Source organism: Siphateles boraxobius, unplaced genomic scaffold (genome assembly GCF_051911475.1).
Source record: "Siphateles boraxobius isolate OS27281-9 unplaced genomic scaffold, OSU_SipBor_1 13, whole genome shotgun sequence".
Lineage (NCBI taxonomy): Eukaryota > Metazoa > Chordata > Actinopteri > Cypriniformes > Leuciscidae > Siphateles > Siphateles boraxobius.
In genome coordinates this window covers 11,504,064-11,522,385 of record NW_027508733.1, presented here as the reverse complement: position 1 = coordinate 11,522,385, position 18,322 = coordinate 11,504,064, and the positions used below count along the sequence as shown (strand labels likewise).

The following is an 18,322-nucleotide window of genomic DNA, read 5'->3' as shown; positions in this document are numbered from 1 at the left end:
GTTGATCTATTAACTTTTTGAACAAATTAGGATAAGAGAGAGACAGATTTGATGTGTTGGCTCCCCATTGGTCCTCATATACCCCTTTTCCACCAACAAGAACCGGGTGCTGGTTCAGAGCCAGAGCCAAAGCTGGTTCGGAGTGGGTTCGACTGACGAGCTTACTAAGAACCGGTTTGCCTTTCCACCGGCTAGAGAGCCACAACAGAACCATATCTTACGTCACTGTAATTCTCATGTTGCCCAGCAACGCTAGTGCGGTAGCGCCAAACAGTACGCCAGGCTTGTTCGAGATGCATCGGCTTCTCGCAGATCGATCTCCGCATGACATCAAAGCACTGCGATAGCGATCTAAAAGCACAAGGAGTCGTATGTTCTCCAAACACTCCCGCAGCTCCGATCGGTCCGCGCCGCTCCGATGCATCTCGAACAAGCCATCAACAATAACGGACGTTGCAATACTATGAATGCTCATGGGTTTACAAAATACATCAGAGCTCAACGCGTTTGTGCAGCTCGCCGTAACTTACATAGATGGATATTTAAAAATGGCGGTCACAAGTTTCTATTCGTCTTGTTTGTCACGGTAACCCCGCCCCAAGCCCCTGACGCAAGTGGTGCTTGGCTCTGTTCTAGACCAGCAATGATTTGGTGCTACTTAAAGGGTTAGTTCACCCAAAAATGAAAATTAAGTCATTAATTACTCACCCCCATGCTGTACCAACCCCGTAAGACATTCGTTCATCTTCGGAACACAAATGAAGATATTTTTGATTAAATCTGAGAGGTGGATCACTGCTACATAGGCTGCCTAAGGGAATGAAACTTGACGGCCCAGAAAGTCATTAAAGAACATGTTTAAATATTCCATGTGCCTACAGTGGCTCAACTATAAGTTTATCAAGCGACGAGACTACTTTTTTTCCGGGAAAAAAACACATAAATAACGACTTTATTCGACTATTCCTTTTCTTCGTTGTGGGCCTGAGACAAGAGTTCAAGAGATTTCCACGACGCATGCGCGAGAACTGAGAAGAGGACGTTCTTCTTCTAATACTTCTTGTTCAGTTCTCGCGCATGCGTCGTGGAAATCTCTCGAACTCTCGTCTCAGGCCCACAAGGAAGAAAAGGAATAGTCGAATAAAGTCGTTATTTATGTGTTTTTTTTCCGGAAAAAAAGTAGTCTCTCAGATTTAATCAAAAATATCTTCATTTGTGTTTCGAAGATGAACGAAGGTCTTACGGGGTTGGTACAGCATGGGGGTGAGTAATTAATGACTTAATTTTCATTTTTGGGTGAACTAACCCTTTAACCACTTTTCCTGGTTCGGAGCTGGGGCTTTGCGTGTGGAAAACCAAAGGACCGAATTGAAACTAGGCTCTGGCTCCGAACCAGCATCAGCTCTGCCTTGGTGGAAAAGGGAAACAAAAAAATCTTGTTTCTTTATAGCCACGACCATTCAAAAGTTTGATTTTAAAAAAAAAACTTTTATTCAGCAAGGATGCATTAAATTAATCAAAAGTGACAGTAAATAAATTTGGAGTGGAGAATGAATGGAGCAGAGGCAAGGATCTTAGTGCAGCATTTATTGAAACAAACCAGATGAAGTTAAACAAGACAATTCTAAATGGGAGAGAAAAACCATAAACAGGACAGATTTGTTAATATACCAAAGATAACGCCTGACCACAACAGACTGAATCAGAGGACTATTTAAGCACAGGATTCTGATCAATTAAATCAGAAACTAGAGGAGGACTGATCGGAAACCACTGAAATAAAAATGAACTTAAAAGGAACACCCCACCATTTTTTCATTTTAAACTGTTATTCCCTTAACTAAGACGAGTTGATACATAACTCTCTCGTCTCAGTGCGTGCCCTCAATCACTTTTCTAAGCGTGTAAAATGGATAACTATAATGTATGGCGGAATAGCACTTGGGAGCACTTCGACTCAGAGCAGTGATATCATCATATCATCAATGAGAGGAAGAGGGGGGAGAGGATTTTTCAGGAGTGATGATATTACTGCGCCGAGTCGAAGTGCTATTCCGCCACACATTATAGTTTTCCATTTTACATGCTTAGAAAAAGCGCCACGTTTTATTTTGTGTCACCATGCTTGGTCGTGTAACTACTCGTGTAACTGTATTTAAATTAGAGAAAACGTGGAGGTGTTTGGTCGCTTCTAACTTCATCTCTGTCTGGATCCTAATGAATGAACTGGGCTAAGCTAACTGCTATCAAAGTGTCGCGTCGCGCCAGAGTGATTGAGCGCACGCACTGAGACGAGAGAGGCATGTATCAACTCGTCTTAGATAAGGGAATAACATAGTTTAATATGAAAAAAACGGTGGAGTGTTCCTTTAAGAGAAAACATGTGAAGTGATTCAGTACACATCAAAATATGAGCCCTTAACCCTCAGATGCTCTTCGATCATTTCTGACCGAAAATTTTTCGGAATGCTACGAAACTTGGTGATTTTTATGGCATTAGGTATGTGAACACACAAAAAAATAATGGAGGACTTGTTCCGAGCAGGCTAAGTGGTTGTAAAAAAAAAGTGCCTTTTGTGCTCTTCGGTCAAAAATAACCGACCATAGGAAATGAATGGGAAATTGACAAAAACAAAAATCATGTACAATCTAAAAATCGGCCACAATACAGAAAAAAAGAGTTCAACAATGAAGGGGTGACTAAAACACCAAGAGTGCAAAACAGACAGACTCACCCACACACACACACACACATACATACGAACACACTTTTATACACATGCACACCAATGAATTGTGATTTAAAAAAAATCTGTTTAGAATTTTTTTAAATCACAGCTTCATCTGAATGTTACAAAACTTTTGTGACTTTTATGGCATTAGGTATGTGAACACACACACAAAAAATAAGGCATGATTCGAGCAGGCTAAGTGGTCGTACAAAAATTTGTCACACTTGTGCTCTTCAGTAAAAAATGACCCACCATAAGAATGAACGGGAAATTAACAAAAACTCTCTACACATCGGCCACGATGCAGAAAAAAAGTGCTCAGCAATGAAGGGGTGAAACTCTAAAACATCAAGAGTGAAAAACCTAACATAATTAATAATTATAATTAATATATATATACAATTATTATTAAAATAATAATTAATATAATGTTTAAAAAAATAAATAATAATAATATAAATAATAATAAACTTTGATAAAGCATTACTGTTTATTTTTGTAAATTCTTTTTATTGAATTGTAATGTTACCTGTAACAAAATGCTTTCTCTGTATTCAGGTTTGACTGTAGTAATAATGCAAAAATGTGTACACTTCACATTTTTCAACTTATTTTAAAAAAAAATTATAAACCTTGGCAAAAGGTAGTATTCGAGAATTTCTAAAAAATGCATTCAAATCCACATCTTAAAAGTAAGTAATTTGGTCCAAAAACAACTAGAGAATTCACAAGCCTCTCCATAGAGAGCTACACAGGCATCTAGTGGTAACACCATGCAATGACATGTTTTATTTAATTTCTATCAACAGATGGCGCTAATCTGTCTTAAAAAAATGGATTTATAAGGCCAAGTCTTTATATTAATCTGAAATACTGCAATAATTGAAGAAATATTTTTAAAAAATTAGAAAAATTGGTAACGCTTTAGATTACAGCCCGGAAAGTACTGTGTAATTAAGAGGAATTTACAGTGTAACTTTCTGTAATTATAGTGTACCTATAAAGTACTTGCATGTAAGTATAAGGGAACAATATGTAAAGTTTGGGGAATAAAGGGGTAACAACCAGGAGAATTAAAAATATATTTATACTGTAAGTATTATAGAACGAAGAGGTACTTTAGATTTTTAATAGATTCTACTATTATGAAACAACAATCTTACATTTGGGAGCAATTTAGCAAGAACATACACTACGTACATTTTTGTAATAATTGTTTACAAACTGTATAGGATTTTTAAAAATGACAGGGTACATATCTATGCATTTATACATTTTTTTTTATTTAAAAAAAAAAATTTATAGCAAAAGTGCAGATGTTTAATTTTGGGATAACATGTTTCAAGGCAAGAAAAGCTACAGTAAGACTATTGCAATTTTTTTAAATACTGGGAAATATATCTTGTTTCATGTGGTTACAGGATAAGTGGTGCTTGTATAATAAATAAAGTTTTCCCAGTTAGTGATATAAGATTATGTGTATGCATTTTTATTGTATTTACCCTGTAACTACATGGAACAAGAGGGTAACAAGCACCACTACATGAAACAAGAGTATTTTTCCCCAATATTTAAGCAAAAGTTGCAATTGTTTTAGTTTTCAGTGCACTTTTGTTAAAAATATTACTTTATAAATGCATAGATATGTACCCTGTAATTTTTAAAAAGCCTATGTACTGGTTCACCATTATTTCAAAAAGGTATGCAGTGTTCTTGCTAAATTGCTCCCAAATGTAAGATTGTTGTATCATAGTAGTAGAATAAGTACCCCTTAGTTCTATAATACTTACAGTATAAATAATTTAATTCTCCTGGTTGTTACCCCTTTATTCCCAAAACTTAAAATATTGTTCCATTATACTTATATTGTAAGTACGTTATAGGTACACTATAATTACCGAAGGTTACACTGTAAAATCGCTTTAATTACGCAGTACTTTCCGGGCTGTAATCTAAAGCATTACCGAAAAATTATTAGAAAAAATGGTTTGTATTATTTTCAATGACAAAAATGGGCAATAAATATTGCATAGATATTAATAAGTAACTTCAACTTCTCTCAAAATACAAAATTAAAAAGAAAAAAAATTATAGAACAAAAATAAATTGCATTGGTTTTACTGGGATGGAGGAAGTTTCATTTTCTCTTCTGACCGGGAAGATAACAAAAGGTGCACCCAAATGAGGAGCACCTGAGGGTTTTAAACAAAAAACAGAGACAATATTTAGCAATAGAGAAACTGTTCTTCTGAACTTTCTATTTATAAAAGAATCCTGAAAAAAAATGCATCACTGTTTAAATAAAAATAGCAGCACAACTCTTTCCAACATAATAATAATAATCAGAAATGTTTCTTGAGCAAATCATCATATTAGAAGGGAAGGATCATGTGACACTGAAGACTGGAGTAATGATGCTGAAAATACAGTTTTGATCACGGGAATTAATTACACTTTTAAAATATAGTAACATAGAAAAGTTATTTTAAATTGTAAAAATATTTCACAATATTACACAAATCTAACATCAAATTTTTGGACATTAGTGTATGTACAATAAACAATAGATAAAACCTTTTTTCTCTTTTTTGATTCGTCTTTCCTATATATATATATATATATATATATATATATATATATATATATATATATGTGTGTGTGTGTGTGTGTGTGTGTTTTCGAAAGAAGTCTCTTCTCACCAAGGCTGCATTTATTTGATCAAAAATAGTAACACTGAGAAACATTATTACAATGTTAAATGACTGTTTATTATATATTGAACTATAGACCTTGAATTAACAATTTTATAAAGTTTGGTTCTTTTCTTGTCAACCATACTGTTGAAAATCATTTTTTTTCTCTCTTGGTTTCTCCATTTACGGCTACCTGAACTAATATAAAAAATATATAATTTGACATTAATTAAGATTAATAAATGCTGTGGGAAGAACTGTTTATTCACGCTAACTGACACGCAAACTAACACATGCAACCTTGTTGTAAATTGTTATTCATAATTTTGTTTAAATAGGCATCTGTGATGAACTGATTATTACAGTAGATGTGATGAGCACATGTGAAGAATAACACAGTATCTTCTCAGTGTTTCTGACATGTTCATCTGCAAACTCACTTATATTCTCCTCATTTCTCTGTTTCTGTGTGTTCCTGTGACATGAAGTGACGACATTGTCAGTGATTGAAGGAGATCCTGCCACTCTAAACACTGATGTTCCTGAAATACACAGAGATGATGTCATAGAGTGTAGATTTGGAGGACTTCTCATAGCTGAAATCAGAGGAGGAATCCCTGAGATATATGATAGTGGTCTTGATGAGAGATTTCTGGACAGACTGAAGCTGGACAAGAAGACTGGATCTCTGACCATCAAGAACACCAGAAACACAGATGTTGGACTTTATGAACTAAAGATCTGCCGAGACCGTAAAATCAAATACAAGAAGTTCCATGTTTCCGTCGGTGGTGAGTAGTTTACATTTTTAAATATTTAGTCTTTTAATTTAATATTTTAATGTAGAAGATGTCGTTGTGAAGAGCTTTTTTCAGGTTTTCCCTATCCTTATTGGGGAGCTTATGTCCTCACAATGTAGGTGAAACCTGCCCCCATTACACACACACACACACACACACACACTCATGTTTGATTATTATTATTTTTATCATATTATTATTATTATTATTATTATTTCTTCTGATCAGAAACACTGCCAGCTTTACTCGTGGATATGCTTGACTGTCTTTTTGACATTTTGGCGATATGAACTTATTTATATTAGAATAATTATTCAGGTACAATCTACTCTCTCTTAAAGTGATGCAAAACAATAACCAGTAAGATCAACCAATGATAGTGATTTTGAACTTTAGAAAGCTGAAAATATATTTTTGCTGAGGGCCAATAGCAAAACATAACCGCTAAATACATTTGCATTAACCGGCGTTTTTCATTTGCATTTTTAGCATTTTCAATGAATTCCTATGGAAGCTTTATGCTTACGCACGAGAACTGAACTGAAAACGCTCACTTCTATCGCTTTCCGATCATTTCTTTAATATGACTTTGCAACATGCACTCGTCTCAATGAACGTCTCGTCTGCGTCTGCCTGAACTTGACGTCTGTGTTTGCTGCAAGGGTGTTTCCAGCACATTCCACATACTTATTAATTCTTTGTTATTGTTTTCCCACTGATTTTCAATTGTTTTATTAGCAATTAAGTGCTTTTTACCTTGCTTATGTATAGCTTTTTATTCCAAATAATAAGTATTAATTTACACAAATGATGATATTAACATTTTTGTTTGCCATTGTTTCGTCAATATATCCACAGATACTTATAAAGAACTCATAAAAAGTTGTTCTAGCATGTATGTACTATTCAACTAACATTACTTGTTACCAATTTAACTAACATATATAATATTTGTAATGTTTCATTTTAGAGTAATATTTCAACGAAAAATGTCAAGTAAAAAGTTTCACCAAAGTTTGATTGACAGGCGATCTGACAGTTAATAGAACTATAAATAATACAGTTATACCTTAAAAGAGAAAGGCGAGCAAAGATTATTATTATTATTATTTGTATTATTATTATTATTATTATTATTATTTAGCCTTGAATTTAACAGAGAATTAACAATAAACTTTCAGTTTAGCATTTCCTTTAACAATTTTTGTTTCCCCCAAGATTATTTTTATATATTTAATTATAAATATCAACTCGCACATTTAATTATTTATATATATATTTATTCAGGAATATGTGGATATAGGTAATTATGTATTTATTTGTACATTTATTTATTTATACTATATTTATTCATGTATAATTTTGTGGACTTAAATATTTATTCATTCATTAATTTGCATATGTATTTATTTATTTATTGCTTTTACAGGTTTCATCCTCCATATGTTACATAACTACCACAATAAAAATTACTATTCATAAACGTATGGTAGCCTAATTCAACATGTTGGCCTAAATGAAACACGGTCATCTGATGTGCGGAGCCAGAACTGTTTGCATTATATATGACAAATAAGTCCTATTACACTAGTAAAACCTTCATAACTGCAACAATAGGCTAAATAAATTAAATGTGCAACAGGCTAACTAATATCTGCTGAACATTTGGAATAAAAAATATGCTGAAAACCCAAACAATAGCACGTGTTAACGAAACACTGCTTATCATGGTTATTATCCTGCTGTTACGAAAATTCATTAATTAATCAAACAATAAGGCCTAAATAAATAAACAAACAAACAAACAATGAATTACAGTAAAATAGGCCTATAGGACATAAACTGTTTTGTGTTTATAGCCTATTAGTTCTTGTGTTTGCAGATTGTAGTTGTATTATTTGTAGGCTATTTCTTATTTACAGGATCTACATAAATACAGTCTCTACAGTCTCATAGCCTTCACCGCTAGATGGGAGTAAATCCTCTACAGTGTAGATTTAAGTTGGAAATTGAATTTTCACATCTATGCTTAAAAAGTGAATAAATGGATTATAAATACAGTGTAATTATAAGTTCGTATAAAAAATCCCCTAAAAATGCAAAATATGAAATAAAAAACTTTACATTAATTTCATTTTAAAAAACTGTCATTTTTAACCGACACATGAAGACCACCAGAGGGTTATGCAAAAAATGAATCTTTACCTGGAAGATGAAGAAATAACAGATGCAGAAAAACAAGCTTGGAAAATATGTAGAAGAGTTGGACATGAAAGATTAAAACGGCTCAAAAGCAAGTGGTTCAGAGAAGAGAAAGCCTGACACCTTGTGGAATTTCTTTGAAGGACAACTAAAGTTAAATGTGAACTTAAAGTTAAAGTTAAAAAAGAACCCACAGGCTCAATCTCATGCAATATAGACAAAAGCCAGATGAGAGGATCGATGACTTTGTCTTTAGAACTTTAGCACTGAAATGCCAATGCCCCCCCCCCCCCTCCCCCTTATAATCTCCTCATTTCTCTGTTTCTATGTGCTGCTGTGACATGAAGTCAACACAGTGTCAGTGTTTGAAGGAGATCCTGTTATTATAAAGACTGATACTGAAATACAAAGAGGTGATCACATAGAGTGGACATTTGGAGTTGGAGGACCTTTCAGAGCTGAAATCGTAGGAGGAGACATCCTTATATATGATTATAGCACTGATCGGAGATTCAAAGACAGACTGGATCTGGACAAGAAGACTGGATTTCTGACCATCTCAGACACTGAAATGAAACATTCTGGAGTTTATCAACTACAGATCACATCCACCAGAGGGATTTCATACAAGAAATTCAATGTTGTTGTCAAAAGTGAGTATCTTGAGTCAGTGTAATAATGATCACAGTTCTTGCATGGTAATAATTATTATCAGTATTATTTGTGTTTGTCACTTTTTAAGAAATTTAAGATTAAAGTTTCAAAATCTCCTATTGAGCTAAATGCAAGTTATCAATGCTTTCAGTGATGTACATCTCAAAACTAAGCATTGTGTGTACTGAAGGCTTATGAATTACTGAAGGGTTTCGGGAAAGTGACCCTCTGCTAAGGTCCGCTGTTGTGTTTTGATAACTATGCTTGACTGCTGCTGTTAAACGAAGTGAGAAGTGATCACACTGAAGGAATTACCTCATTAAATATTTTTTGTTTTTTACTATGACGCTCTAGAATGCTTGAATAGTGTTTTCTACCTATTTTTATAATACCTTATACCGTCTATTAGTGTTTTACATTTTAAAAAACTGTCAACAAGGCATGTTTGTCGGTTAATTTTATTTTCTGTTGACAAGTGAAGGTCATATATTCAGACCAACAGCACATTTGCGACTGTGATATTGCTTTTCAATAAAAGTACTGTCTGTTTTTGCTCCACCAATGAAAACGAAGCCAAAGAGCTTGTGCGTCTTCAAGTAACAGACAGTAGCAGTATTTCATTCCTGAATTAATCCGTGTTTATGAAGTTATTTATTTGATGACTCATTCGTAAAGTTTCTTCCTACTTTTTTGTTCCTGAATCAATCAGTGTTTGGAACAAATCAGTTGAATGAATGATTTAAGGTCTCACTCGAGAAGACAGGCATTTGTTTTGTTTCTGAGGGAATCAGCATTTCAGAGTGTCATTTGACAGTCGTTCTTTATGCAGACATCCCAAGTCTCCTGGAAGTTCCGAGGATCTCCCGCATATTGATAGCGACTCCCTGATGCCCGCAAATTAGTTAAAAACTTGAGCAAGAGTGCACATGCAAGACAGATGCTGCATTCCAATTCGCATACGATCCGTCCTAAATAGTATTCGAAAATAGAATTAGTACGTCCCAAATCGTAGTATGTTGAAATGAGTGTTCCAAAGATACCCGGATGGTCTACTATTCCCGGTCAGAATCCGAAGTGCAGATGATGCGTGCACTAACTGTATGTACACACCGCCGCTGACTTGAGCTGCAAAGAAGCTCTGGCCGCCCTTTCAAGGACGCTTGTCAAAAAACTTCCCGTCTCTTTTTAGTGAGCCAGATGATTTAGCTCATCTTAAACCAGATGGAAATGGTGCCCATGTTCCTCAATCCATATCTGGTGATAAGCTGTTTTTTTCCTTGATTCACATTATAAAATGATTCCATTTGTATAATTATTAAAAGTAATTAAAAATGCTTGAAATTACGTGAATGTGAAAAGAAGAGAACTATAAGCGAAACCGTACTGAGGATAAAGTTTAGTGTCCAGAAGCTGATGAAAACAGCATCTCATGAATATGTGTAGTATATACTAGCAGAACAGAGCGCTGCACAGTCACTCTGAAGTGTGCAGGATCCCCAATCCCAAAAGAATCACACATTACTATAACATTTTCCAATATTATATCAATTTTTAAAAAAACATTATATTTTAGCTGCTCCATCGCTAGCCAACTTGCTGATGTTACGAGTGTGATGTTAGTTTTGAGATGATCCACTGAACGTCTCAAATAGGGTCCCAAACACTAGATTATATATGAGCAAATCAGTTCATCTTACCTGCACAAAGTGAACACTTAAATAATAAAATTATGTGTAAAGAAGTCAGGATACGTCATCTGTCGGTTCAGGGTCCTGTTACACCCATTACAGTAATAGATAATGAGAGACAGTAATATGAAGTTTTGAGTCTTTCTCCATTTCAAACTGATAGAACATTATCTGAATGATATTTATGTAGTAATTTCAAACTCTGATGTTCACATGCACACACTAATGGAAACATTTCTTTGTGTTTCTCTGTTTCTATGTGCTGCTGTCACTAATGAAGAGAGGAACATAGAAGTGAGGGAGGGAAAAAATATGATCCTAATTTCTGAAACTGAAATACAGAAAGATGAACTGATCGTGTGGAGGTTTGGAGATGAAAACTCTCTCATCGCTGAAATCACAGGAGGGACCATAAAGACACATGATGGTGATGCTGATGAGAGATTCAGAGGCAAACTGAAGCTGGATGAGGAGACTGGATCTCTGATCGTCACAGACGTGAGAACTGAACACTCTGGAGTTTATAAACGACAGATCAACAGAAGCAGAGGAACCACAAAGACATTTGTTGTTACTGTCTATTGTAAGTAGTTCACTTTCAATTTATTTTTAAAATATAAATGAGGTCTTTGTGAAAAGTGATGATCCACTTTGTTTTGCTCTATCAATGAAAAGTTCCAATTGAAGCCAAAGCCCGAACAAATATATTAAATATTGTATTTGCAGAGAATATTGTATTTATGTTAGAACTTGTTCTTACGTAGTAAATTTATTAGTGTTACATGTTTCATTTGCATGTCACCGGCTGTTTATACTCTTGACTCATGTACTGTACGTACACACACACACACACACACACACACACACACACACACACACACACACACACACACACACACACACAGGGGTGGCACGATCATTATGAGAACTTTCCATTGGCGTAATGGTTTTTCTGTCCCCTAAACATAACCCTCACAGAAACATTTCTGCATTTTTACATTTTTTTAATAATTTAATATTTAGTAGCCTATGTCTATTGTTTTATTACAATAGTGTTCTCATTATAATGTTATGTAATATGACAGTCCCAAATCCTAGTTATTAATTTTTGAGCTATATTCGCTGAAGCTGATGATGATCAACAGGTGTTATGGTTTAACTGGTTTCCATGTCACTGTTAACTGGTGATTTCTTACGCTTAAAGGACAACTCCGGCGCAAAATAAAATATCTTCTTATTGAACTGTCTGTACACTTACAAAGTTCTCAATGCTTCGGTTTGCATGTAGGGACCCTCATTATGCTAGCGTGTTAGTGTGGGGCTAATTTGAGCCTTGTTAGTGCTATTAAATACTGTTGTGGCAATTTATCTAACTGAGCTACTCGAGTTCTGTTTGATATGTTTGGTTTATGATATTCAGATCATTCACAATTCTTCTGTGTTTCATTATGGCAGTGCGCTGGTGGGCTCGTGTTAACGTGTACCTCACACTCACAAGCTGATAGTCTTAAATTATTGCATTGTATGACACTTGAAAGACATTTTCTCATCAAAATGCTGCTTCCCCAAATATTATGGAACACAAAGTCTACTTTATGAATTACTCAGTCATTCAGTGAAGACACCTTTCATTTGTCAGTAATTTTAAGGCAATAAAAATAACATTGTGTGACAGACATGTCATTGTTGTGAACTTTTTCTTCTCAAGTGTAGAAAAGATAGACTTGCAGACCAGGAGATTGTTGAGGTATAAGTTCTTTATTGCGTCGCTGTAGTCATCTCAATCAAGTCTAACATAAGGGAACTTTACATTGCAGTTTATATACATTTCAAGGGGGTGGGATTAATTTCATAGAGGAGGGGACTCTTGAACAAAACATGTAAAGGAAAGTACATGATTCAGCTGGTTACCTGATTTCATCAGGTAACAGTGTAACTCAGAGCCTTGAGATGCTAATCCAATCAGCCTGATTAGATCAACAAAAGGCCCAGCTGACCTTTGAGATGTGTCAAGAGGTTAATGTCCAAAACCTTGATTGCCTCAAAAATGGAAAACAGTGTGTGCACTTTCTCAGTTAAAATACTGTTGAACCTAAATTAATTAAAACATTTAAATAAATTTGTAATCCTACATTTCCCCCTTTGAGAGTTCTAAATAACTCTCACAAAATACATATTTAACCCTCCTATTATCCTTGGGGTCAATTTGACCCCATTCAATGTTCAACGTCTGTAAATAAATATTTTTTATTTTTTTTTGCTTCAGATTTAATGACTTTTCCTAATTTAATGGGGACAACTCTGTAAACATAAAATTAACCTTCTGATATTTTTTCAATGTCCTGTACACATTTTGTAGCATCGGTGTTCCTTGGGGTCAATTTTACCCCAGGCTCTTTTAGCTGTATAAAACATAAGAAAGATTAAAATTTCACACACATTTGTTTTGGTTGTTTTATTGAGGTCACTATAACATGTTACAATTGTATAATGTTCATTATAATTTTACATAAATGTATTCCCCCCATGCCGTGGGGGAGGGGAAAACATAATTCTCATGGTTTACCAAACAAAGGGGAGGAGCAAACATTATAAAAGCATGAACAGAAGCCTTCTAAACCATTTCTCTTTGTGCTCTGTGTGCTCTCTATGTTCTCCATCTCTCTCATTTGAAAATGACATCTAAACACCCTTGGCACCCTCGTCCTGATCTTTGGAACCTCCACGTGTGGCTCCTGGACGGGATGAGGCAGGTTGAGTATCCTACTACCAGCGGTGGTGGTTACCATCACTTCCGCTTAGCATCGTCCACGAGACATGTCTACGCTAAGTGGAACCTCTTCGTCAACTGGGCTCTTCTCACCAAGAAGACCCCCGGAGATGTTCGATCAGTGTCGTGCTTTCCTTCCTTCAAGAAGGGCTGGAGCGAAGGCTGTCTCCCTCCACCCTAAAAGTATACGTTGCCGCTATTGCCGCACACTATGTTACAGTGGAAGGTAAGTCCGTAGGAAAAAACGACCTGATCGTCAGGTTCCTGAGGGGAGTGAGGAGACTGAATCCTCCTCACCCTCCTCTTGTTCCCTCTTGGGACCTCTCAGTGGTTCTAAATGCCCTGCAGAGTGCTCCCTTTGAGCCTTTGAAATCAGTGGAGCTTAAGTTCCTGTCAATGAAGACAGCACTCCTGGCTGCATTGGCCTCCATCAAGAGGGTAGGGGACCTGCACACATTCTCCATTGAAGAAGCGTGCCTGGAATTCGGGCCGGCTTACTCTCACGTGATCCTGAGACCCCGGCCTGGATATGTGCCCAAGGTTCCTACCATTCCTTTCCGGGACCAGGTGGTGAACCTGCAAGCGCTGCCCCTGGAGGAGGCAGACCCAGCCTTGGCACTGCTCTGTCCAGTACGTGCTCTCCGCTCTGTCCAGTACGTGCGTTCCGCGCCTATGTAGACAGAACGCAGTGTTTCAGGACCTCAGACCAGCTTTTTGTCTGTTTTGGTGGGAAGCTGAAGGGAAAGGCTCTCTCACTGGAAAAGATAGTGGACGCCTTTGCTTTGGCATACCAGCAGCAAGGTCGACCGTGCCCCCTTGGTGTGACTGCCCACTCCCCGGAGTGTGGCGTCCTCTTGGGCTCTAGCGCATGGCGCCTCGCTAACAGACATCTGCAGAGCTGCAGGCTGGGCGACACCTAACACATTCGCCAGATTCTACTATCACCGAGTGAAGCCAGTGTCCTCTCATGTACTCGCTTCAACCAGCTAGTACTGGACCCACTCAGGTGTCTTCGCTTGCTCGCCATTCCACTCCACGGACTGGAAATGTGCGATATTCTCCTCAGGTGAGCTTCCCCGAAAGCCCTGAGTTCCTCCAGCACTCCTGACGTCAGCGCCAGTGTCTATTGCCTGCTTTATCCAGCTAGGTGCCTCCCGTGTGCATGCTCCCTCCTCTGAGCGACCCCCACATGTGTATTTCCACTGTAAGCCTCTCTGAGCATGTGTCTTTCCCTTGGCAAGCCACCTTGCCACCCCTGGGGTTGAAATATTCCACCTGTGGCTGGACACCCCAGTATTCTCCATATGCATCCCTTCGGGTCATATGTGTATTCTCTAAGTCCCCCCCCCCCCCCCCCCCCCTCTGGGTTGGCAATAATTGCATATTTCCTATAAAGCTATGGGATATGCTCCCCAGTGTACCTTGGTATTCCTGTGCTAAATAGGAGTCCTTCGTCCGTGCCAGTATCACGACAGGGATCTCAGATTTACGCAGGGCACTGGAAGACAGCCGAGAGGGTGGCGTGATTAGACTAGTAACCCCATTCGTCGTCATCCGACGTAACTCAGAGTGACAACTGAAGGGAACGTCTCGGTTACGTATGTAACCCTCGTTCCCTGCGTAGGGAACTGAGACGTTTCGTCTTCCTGCCACTTCCGCTGTACCGCGGGGATCGCCTGAGTTCAGTCTCGGATCTTCAGCGAAGAAACATATCTGCATGTTGCCGGCGTCCTCCTTTTATACCCACGAGGTAAGGCGGAGATACGCAATGCAAATTCTGCAGACCCATGGCATTTCTTTGGCTCGTTTTGTATACTCGAAGTCGATAGGCTTTCTAAGCGAAACCCCATTCGTCGTCATCTGACGCAAGATTTTGGTAATCTATAACATTTGGAAAGAAAAACGTCTCTGTTACGTATGTAACCCTCGTTCCCTGAGTAGGGAACGGAGACGTTGCGTCAGATGACGACGAATGGGGTTTCGCTTAGAAAGCCTATCGACTTCGAGTATACAAAACGAGCCAAAGAAATGCCATGGGTCTGCAGAATTTGCATTGCGTATCTCCGCCTTACCTCGTGGGTATAAAAGGAGGACGCCGGCAACATGCAGATACGTTTCTTCGCTGAAGATCCGAGACTGAACTCAGGCGATCCCCGCGGTACAGCGGAAGTGGCAGGAAGACGTAACGTCTCTGTATGTCAACTTAAAAAGTTATTTAAGTAGTCAACAAAGATATAAATTACCTGAGACACAAACCTTTGTAAAAAAAAAATCATATTCTGGAGGTTTAAATTACTGGGGTCAAATTGACCCCAGTGGGTAAAAGATGTTATCGGATGTGAGAGGCATGATTCATATGTTGAATGAAACACTTGATACTGTGGACGCATAGATAGTACGCCAGTAGAACAAACAACAACATAATTACTATTTCCTTTATCCACAGCCAGGGTTTCCCAATCAAGTTTCCGAACCATGAAGAATTATCTTCAGTCATCTGGTGTAATTTTGCTGAAAGATCAAGAATGTCTTGTTGGATTTTGTTCAAGTTCTCTGTTGGATCCATTAACCTGGTGCAGCACTCAGGTCCGATGATGGTGCAGGCTCCTCCTTGTGTTGAATCCAAGGCCACCCTGTTCTGTAAGATCATTATCTTGTGCGAAGCGAGAGTGTCTGTCATGTTACTGGTACGACAATCTTGATCATGTTGAAGGATGACTGAAGGTTTCGTATGTGAGTCTCTGCGTTGTGTATTTTTTTCTTTTTCTTTTCTTTATCCTTTTGTGATAGTTGGCTCGGAAGTGGGTCAAGTTGTTTCTTGAGGTTTTCTTGTGGCTTCATACGCAGATGACGAGGTCAGTGCGTATGGGTCTCGGGAAGTCATCAGTGGTATCTGCACAGAGTAAGAAAGAAAACAAAAGACAGGAGAGCAGTATTTGTTCACACACTGGGGTTGTAAACTTTTTCTGAGTCTGCTAGACAGTAGAGCAGTATTTGTTCAAACACTAGGGTTGTAAACTTTTTCTGGGTCTGCTATTGTTGTTCCATCTTTCCCTATTTCTTAAACCTTTGACACCTAAGGAACAGTGAGGTAAGGATGGACTAGGATAGGGCCTATGAGGGAATCTTCACCGAAGGGTTGGCCCCCCGACGCCTGTTGCAATCGGTCTTCCCTCGGCTCCTCACTGGTTCGTGTCCTATCCTATCCCTGTTGGAGCAGGAACAACCTTACAGTGTGACACATGAGTCCAGGTTTTCCTTCCCTGACACAATACTGCAGCTGCTGTAATCAACATCACTTGATGTGGCCCATGTCACTTTGGTTCTAATGGAGGAAACGTCTTTGTACAGATCAATTATTGATTCAGGAGGCATCATTTTCTTCTGTGCTGCACTACCTGAACACACTTGTACAGTTGCATGGAAACAAGCCTGTTTAGCTGCCATATCAGCAAGAGCATTACCTTTAGCTTCCGTAGCATTAGTTGTGAGATGTGCTTTCACTTTGATCACTGCTAATTTCTTTGGAAGTTTCATGGAAAACATTAGATCTTTCACTAATTCAGCCTGCTTAATGGGGGATCCCGCAGAAGTTAGAAACTGCCTGGTTTGCCAAATGACACCAAAATCATGAATTACCCCAAAAGCATATCTGGAATCTGTGTAGATATTAGCAACTGATCCTGAAGCTAGCATGCATGCTCTTGTTAGGGCTAATAGTTCTGCAGCTTGAGCTGCAAAATGATCTGGAAGACGTCCTGAAGCTAACACTTCCGTGGTGGACATTACTGCATAACCTGCTTGTCTGTTACCTTTTTCTTTTACTTCACTCATAGGTGTATATGTAAGCGTAACACAATCGTGAGTAATTTCTCCTTCATCCTCTAACAAAACTTCAGTCATAGCAGACATCATATATGAGGATGGATTTGTGACAGGTGCACGCTGTAAGACCATATTTGGCATTATTGTGGACACTGCATGAGGTTTTTTTTTACGTTTACAGTCTGACCTAACACTATTAATGATGAAAGGCCTGTGCTGTAAAATAACATTTAAGGCTGTGAGTTTACTTAACTAGTGTTCCCCAAAGGAAGGCTGAGATAGTCATTTTCCTTTTGTTCTATTAAACAAAAACAGAAGTCTTTTATCTCTGTTGTAAGTTAGTGAGGAAAATAAGCACTCACAGCCCAACTGGTTAACAACTAAAACAGCTGCCCAACGAGTTTAATGACGAGGGGAGGGGCTGCTTCAGAGCAGCCAGCAGGCTGAGCAGAAGCTGAGTTACATTGTTAGTTTCTCTAACATTCTTTTTGTTTTTTCTACACTCTTTTCCCCAATGTCCATGTTTACCACAATAATAACAACTACTGCCCTCTCTCTTAGGACATTTGCGTTTCTGTTGCTTCTCTGGGTTGACCTTAAAGGATGCTGCTGCAATTTTTACTCTTTCCTTGACATCAGAGTCTCTTTCCCATGCAGCCAAACTGTCTAAGTTGTTTTGTATGGTTCTAGTGGACCATGTAAAGTCTAAGAAAGGCAATGCTTTTCTATGTTCTGACAACAGACCATCAAACCATGTGCGAACTAGGGGACCATTATCTTCTAGCACCTTCTCTGAAGTGTCAGCTATACCACTGTATGCTGCTGCTGACTGGCAAAATCTTTGAGTGTACTCACTAACAGTTTCACCCTTCTTCTGTAAACAACTAGGGATCTTCGACCAGTCAATTTTAGGTCCAACAATGTTCTTCAATGCCTTCAGAACTCCCTCTCTCAATTC

General features: G+C 37.9%; 1 protein-coding gene across 1 annotated transcript in view; it reads left to right on the top strand.

Moving 5' to 3' along the window:
* LOC143735406 (uncharacterized) overlaps positions 1 to 18,322 on the top strand; it is a 73,078-nt gene that overhangs the window by 8,983 nt on the left and 45,773 nt on the right. Inside the window, exons 5-7 of the mRNA XM_077225525.1 lie at positions 5,914 to 6,216; positions 8,775 to 9,080; positions 11,050 to 11,352. Of these exons, the coding sequence (XP_077081640.1) occupies positions 5,914 to 6,216; positions 8,775 to 9,080; positions 11,050 to 11,352 (912 nt within the window). The remainder of the gene's footprint in view (positions 1 to 5,913; positions 6,217 to 8,774; positions 9,081 to 11,049; positions 11,353 to 18,322) is intronic.